At 41.6% G+C, this 6,856-nt stretch overlaps 1 protein-coding gene across 1 annotated transcript; it reads left to right on the forward strand.

Annotated features, from left to right (window-relative positions):
* Window positions 1–863: 863 nt before the first annotated feature.
* On the forward strand, window positions 864–2,216 carry LOC111543484 (heterogeneous nuclear ribonucleoprotein A1-like). The gene has a single exon (XM_023213460.2). It carries the CDS (start codon window positions 920–922, stop codon window positions 1,880–1,882), a length of 963 nt encoding a protein of 320 aa, XP_023069228.2. The 5' UTR covers window positions 864–919; the 3' UTR covers window positions 1,883–2,216.
* The last annotated feature ends 4,640 nt before the right edge of the window (window positions 2,217–6,856 follow it).

Here is a 6,856-nt window from a genome sequence, read left to right on the forward strand (position 1 = left end):
CAGAGCATGAAAAATCTTACCCACATTTCCCCCTGTTTTCCCTGTAGGACGATCCCCAAAGGTTAGGTGATACCAGAACTAAGAGAGGTAGGCAGAGAGAAACTGAAAGACCTGAAAGAAAATAATTTATCTGGATAGTTTCTCTGACTACTGAGGGATTATTTAATAGTAAAAACATGCACTACAAATCCTCAGAGAGCTTGACTTTCCACCAGTTGGGGATTTGCTTCTGGTCATGATTGCACATCTCTGGGCAGTTACTGACTCAGTCCTGGGCTCCTTTTTTCCCCAACTACAAACTCTCCTTGAGTCTCATCCAGTCCTTGGGCTTTGAATATTGCCAGGCTGACAATATCAACCTGAGACTCCTGTATCTCACTGCCATGCAGATAACTCCACTCGGATGTCCCACAAGGCATCTCTAACTTAAATATCCAGGAGAGACCACTTTCTTTCCTGCCTCTCACTTCTAAATGTGGAGCTTGCCTGGAAACCTGGGAGTCATGATTGGCAGCTTGCTTTTCTCTCATTCTTCACAGTCCTTTCAGCCAGCAGCTCCAGCCCCCATACCCGTGATTAGTCTCTACTTCCACTGTCACCACTCAGATTCCAGCTGTGGTCCCATCTCGTGCAGCAACACCAACAACCTTCTAATTACTCCTGCAACTTCCATTCTTGCCCTCCTCTAATCTGTCGTCCACGCAGTGGCCAAAAGTTCTTTTTAAAACATGATTTGACATGCTGCTATAAAGACACATGCACACGTATGTTTATTGCGGCACTATTCACAATAGCAAAGTCTTGGAATCAACCCAAATGTCCATCTGTGACAGACTGGATTAAGAAATTGTGGCATGCTTTTTCTGCCCGTGGACGCCGCCGAAGAAGCATCGTTAAAGTCTCTCTTCTCCCTGCCGTCATGTCTAAGTCAGAGTCTCCTAAAGAGCCGGAACAGCTGAGGAAGCTCTTCATTGGAGGGTTGAGCTTTGAAACAACGGATGAGAGCCTGAGGAGCCATTTTGAGCAATGGGGAATGCTCACGGACTGTATGGTAATGAGAGATCCAAACACCAAGCGTTCCAGGGGCTTTGGGTTTGTCACATATGCCACTGTGGAGGAGGTGGATGCAGCTATGAATGCAAGGCCACACAAGGTGGACGGAAGAGTTGTGGAACCAAAGAGAGCTGTCTCAAGAGAAGATTCTCAAAGACCAGGTGCCCACTTAACTGTGAAAAAGATATTTGTTGGTGGCATTAAAGAAGACACTGAAGAACATCACCTAAGAGATTATTTTGAACAGTATGGGAAAACTGAAGTGATTGAAATCATGACTGACCGAGGCAGTGGCAAGAAAAGGGGCTTTGCCTTTGTAACCTTTGATGACCATGACTCCGTGGATAAGATTGTCATTCAGAAATACCATACTGTGAATGGCCACAACTGTGAAGTTAGGAAAGCCCTGTCAAAGCAAGAGATGGCTAGTGCTTCATCCAGCCAAAGAGGTCAAAGTGGTTCTGGAAACTTTGGTGGTGGTCGTGGAGGTGGTTTCGGTGGGAATGACAACTTCGGTCGTGGAGGAAACTTCAGTGGTCGTGGTGGCTTTGGTGGCAGCCGTGGTGGTGGTGGATATGGTGGCAGTGGGGATGGCTATAATGGATTTGGTAATGATGGAAGCAATTTTGGAGGTGGTGGAAGCTACAATGATTTTGGCAATTACAACAATCAGTCTTCAAATTTTGGACCCATGAAGGGAGGAAATTTTGGAGGCAGAAGCTCTGGCCCCTATGGCGGTGGAGGCCAATACTTTGCAAAACCACGAAACCAAGGTGGCTATGGCGGTTCCAGCAGCAGCAGTAGCTATGGCAGTGGCAGAAGATTTTAATTAGGAAACAAAGCTTAGCAGGAGAGGAGAGCCAGAGAAGTGACAGGGAAGCTACAGGTTACAACAGATTTGTGAACTCAGCCAAGCACAGTGGTGGCAGGGCCTAGCTGCTACAAAGAAGACATGTTTTAGACAAATACTCATGTGTATGGGCAAAAAACTCGAGGACTGTATTTGTGACTAATTGTATAACAGGTTATTTTAGTTTCTGTTCTGTGGAAAGTGTAAAGCATTCCAACAAAGGGTTTTAATGTAGATTTTTTTTTTTTTTGCACCCATCCTGTTGATTGCTAAATGTAATAGTCTGATTGTGACGCTGAATAAATGTCTTTTTAAAAAAAAAAAAAAGAAAGAAATTGTGGCACATATACACCATGGAATATTATGCAGCCATAAAAAAGGATGAGTTTGCGTCCTTTGTAGGGACATGGATGCAGCTGGAAACCATCATTCTTAGCAAACTATCACAAGAACAGAAAACCAAACACCGCATGTTCTCACTCATAGGTGGGAACTGAACAATGACATCACTTGGACTCGGGAAGGGGAACATCACACATTGGGGCCTATCATGGCGGGGAGGGGGGAGGGATTGCATTGGGAGTTATACCTGATATAAATGACGAATTGATGGGTGCTGACGAGTTGATGGGTGCAGCACACCAACATGGCACAAGTATACATATGTAACAAACCTGCATGTTATGCACATGTACCCTAGAACTTAATGTATAATAATAAAAAAATAAAAAATAAACAATAAAAAATAAACAATAAAAAAATAAAACATGATTTGAATTACACCATTCTCTCACTTAAGACTTTTACCTGGCTTTGCACTGTACCTTGAATGAAATTCAGGCTCCCACCGTGGTGTCCTGGGCCATGCATGATAAGACCCATGCCCTCCTCTCCACCTCGCCCAGGCCACATTTCCTACTGCCCCCTGCACCACAGACCCTGTGGTCTTAGTCTTCCCAAGCATACACCATGCCTCAGAGCCTTTGCTCCTGCTGGCCCCTATTTCCCCTGCTCGTTGTGTGGCTGACTCTTTCCTCTCCATCAAGTTTCAGTGTCAACGTGACACTCTTACAGAGAAGCCTCCTCTCATTCGCTATGTAAAGAATTTCCCATCTTCATTGCTATCTGTGATAGTGCCCTGATTTTTTCTTAATACTTACTAAAAGTTGTAATTATTTTATTTATTGCTTATTTGATTACTATGCTACACCTTGTCTAGATTGTAAACTCTAAGACAGCAGAGGTCTCGGTTATTTTTTCCCTATGTATGTCACATCCAGCACATAATAAATGCTCAATAAATATTTGCTGATTAAGTTAATTAATTAAAGAAGGCCATTAGTCATTGATACTTTTGGCTAGTTGTTAGAAAATCAACCTGATTAGCCCAATCTGATTGAGGCATGCCGCTGTGCTCCTTCTACCTCTGTGTAAGCAGAGTTTCAGCTACAGGAATGGAGAAAAAAATTGCAGGCTCATTTCCATAAAGATATAGAAAAGTCTATTCCTTTTTCAGGAGGGCATCTGAACAGATTCCTCTTTACAGCATCTCTCTTAGAAAGTTTTGATTTCACAGGGTATAGAGAATGTTAGTTATAATTTTTTATAGGCAATGCTCTCCATTTTATAGTTAATTACCATGTAGCTCAATAACATGTGTATTATTAAATATATGTCAGGTTAATTTTCTTGTAATTTTTTTTCTTTTTCTTTTTCTTTCCTTTTTTTTTTGAGTCGTAATTTTGCTCTGTCGTCCAGGCTGGAGTGCAGTGGCACGATCTCGGCTCACTGTAGTCTCTGCCTCCCAGGTTCAAGTGATTCTCCTGCCTCAGCCTCTCAATTAGCTGGGACTACAGGTGCCCACCACCATACCTGGCTAATTTTTACATTTTTAGTAGAGACGGGGTTTCACCATGTTGGCCAGGTTGGTCTCAAACTCCTGACCTCAGGTGATCCACCCACCTCAGCCTCCCAAAGTGCTGAGATTATAGGTGTGAGTCACTGCACCTAGCCTCTTGTAAGTTATTATTTTTAACTATAACTCTGATAGTACAGTTTTTATTTTTAAAAATTAGAGGAAACAATCCAGTGACTACATGGACTATTATGCAAGCACATAAAGTTATTAAGTAAGCATAGTAACAAATAGCAATGTTCATGATTCACTTTAAGTGACAAAAGCAGAATACATAATTGTTCTGATTTGTAATTAAAATGATCAAAGTATGTATACAAGTAAGCAGTAACTAATAGGGAACAAGAAAAAACACCTTGGTTTTCAAGTGTGGTAGATTTATGTCTGTTTCTTTTTTAGTTATTTCCATTTTCTTGGTACAAAAGTAATTGCACAATAAATTTAGGGCTGAACTGGGCTGTAAATATGATTGCTGGTGTGCCTGCAGTTAGTATAGTGACTAGAAACATGTGGGGTCAGTCAGAGAAAGTCTCGCTACAATGTTCCTGCTCATTTGGACTGTCTAAAAGTTGTGTCCTCTTGTTTAATGCTTCTAGCTTGATCATCTGGTTAAATTTGTCACTCAAATACTTCTATTGAGAAGTAGCAGCAAGAATAAACCTCTTTATTTGTATTTGTATTTCCTGCTTGTTCTCCATGTGAGTGTGTGTTAGGGTAGAGGAAGTCAGGAGGACCATGCACTTAAAATAAATGCAACCCCAAAATTACAAAGAACAATATGTGTTTGTGTGTCCCATATGGAAAAATTCCCAAGATATACTGTTAGTTCTGTTTAAAAAGTAGAAACGTTCCTATTATGCTCTCATAATTTAAAAACAGAATTAAAAAATGAGAGAAGGGGATGCATATTTACATGTACATTTATGTAGAGAGATTTACATAAACTATATATTTTCATTAAAAAAAATTTTTTTTTTTAGACAGAGTGTCACTGTGTCACCCAGGCGGGAGTGCAGTGGCATGATCTCAGCTCACTGCAACCTCCATCTCCCAGGTTCAAGGGACTCTTGTGCCTCAGCCTACCAAGTAGCTGGAGCTACAGGCACACGCCACCATACCTGACTAAGTTTTGTATTTTCAGTAGAGGCAGGGTTTTGCCATGTTGGCCAGGCTGGTCTCGAACTCCTGGCCTCAAGTGATCCACCTGCCTGGGCCTCTCAAAGGACTGGGATTACAGACATGAGCCACAGTGCCCAGCCAATATATGTTCTATATCTATACTATAGATACATATACTAGACACATGCACACACATACATCTGTTTTTAAGTGAAGATGTATCTGGAAAGATAGACAATACGCCAATAATAATGGTTACCACTAGGGAAGGTTAGAGGGAGCTGAGGGAGGCAGGGCACTTACCTTTCATCATATAATCTTTCATACTATCTAAAATATTTACCATGGACATGTATTACTATTCAAACAAATGGTTAAATCATTAATAAAGACAGAGAGCTATTTGCCAACAAACCAAAATAAACAATGAAGTGAATTGCAGCCGGGCACAGTGGCTCACACCTATAATCCCAGCACTTCGGGAGCCTGAGGCAAGTGGATCTCTTGAGGTCAGGAGTTTGAGACCAGCCTTGCCAACATGGTAAGATCCCGTCTCTACTAAAAATACAAAAATCAGCTGGGCACGGTGGTGCGTGCCTATAATCACAGCTACTCAGGAGGCTGAGGCACGAGAATCGCTTGAACCCAGGAGGCAGAGGTTGCAGTGAGCTGAGATCATGCCACTGCACTCTAGCCTGGGCAACAGGGCAAGACTCTGTCTCAAAAAAAAAAAAAAAAAAAAAAAAGGCAATTACATTAACTATTGTCTCATTAATAGATTTTTTAAATACATAAAAGATAAAAAATAAATGCAACTGGTGTCAAGTGTTGTCTAAGCTGTGCGTTGAGCATGTTATAAAGCATGATGGGTCAAGGAAATGTTGGAGAAGTACAAAATGTCATTATCTATATTCATTTGCTAGGGCTGCTGTAACAAAAATACCACAGACTAGGTGGGTTAAACCATAAATTTTATTTTCTCACAGTTCTGAAACCTAGAAGTCCAAGATCAAATCAAAGTGTCACAGATTTGGTTTCTCCTGAGGGCTTTCTCCTTGACTTGTGGATGGCTGCCTTTTTTTCTTTTTTCTTTTATTTATTTATTCATTTTTAATTTTATTATTATTATTATTATTATTATTATTATTATTATTATTATTATTATTATTTTGAGACGGGGTCTTGTTCTATCTCCCAGGCTGGAGTGCAATGATGCAATCTGAGATCACTGCAACCTCTACCTCCCAAGTTCAAGCAATTTTCCTGCCTGGGACTAGAGGCATGCGCCACCACACCCAGCTGTTTTTTGTATTTTTAGTAGAGATAGGGGCTCACCATGTTGGTCAGGCTGGTCTCGATCTCCTGAACTCAAATGATCCACCTGCCTCGGCCTCCCGAAGTGCTGGGATTACAGGCGTGAGCCACTGTGTCCAGCCAATGGCTGCCTTCTTGCCGTGTCCTCACATGGTCTTTCCTCTGTGTGTGCGCATCCCTGGTGTTTCTTTGTGTGTGCAGATTTCCTCTTCTTATGAAGACACCAGTCAGATTGGACTATGGCCAACCCCAATGGCCTCGTTTTAACTCAATTGCCTCCAAAGGCCTAATCTCCAAATACAGTCATATTTTGAAGAATCAGAGGTTAGAGCTTTGTATTAGCCTCTTCTAGCACTGCTATAAAGAAATACCTGAGACTGGGTAATTTATAAAGAAAAGAGGTGTAATAATTGTCTCACAGTTCCACAGCCTGTGCAGGTAGCATGGCTGAGGAGTTCTCAGGAAACTTAGAATCATGGCAGAAGGTGAAGGGGAAGCAGGCACATCCTACATGGCAGAAGTGGAAGAAAGAGAGAGAAGGGGGAGGTGCTACACACTTTTAAACAACCACATCTCATAAGAACTCATTCACTATTGTGAGAACA

Source organism: Piliocolobus tephrosceles, chromosome 2, assembly GCF_002776525.5.
Source record: "Piliocolobus tephrosceles isolate RC106 chromosome 2, ASM277652v3, whole genome shotgun sequence".
NCBI classification, from domain to species: Eukaryota; Metazoa; Chordata; class Mammalia; order Primates; family Cercopithecidae; genus Piliocolobus; species Piliocolobus tephrosceles.

Bases quoted from the DNA above. Each gene is read 5' to 3' on its own strand.
- LOC111543484 (XM_023213460.2), top strand. From the start codon at position 920: ATGTCTAAGTCAGAGTCTCCTAAAGAGCCGGAACAGCTGAGGAAGCTC.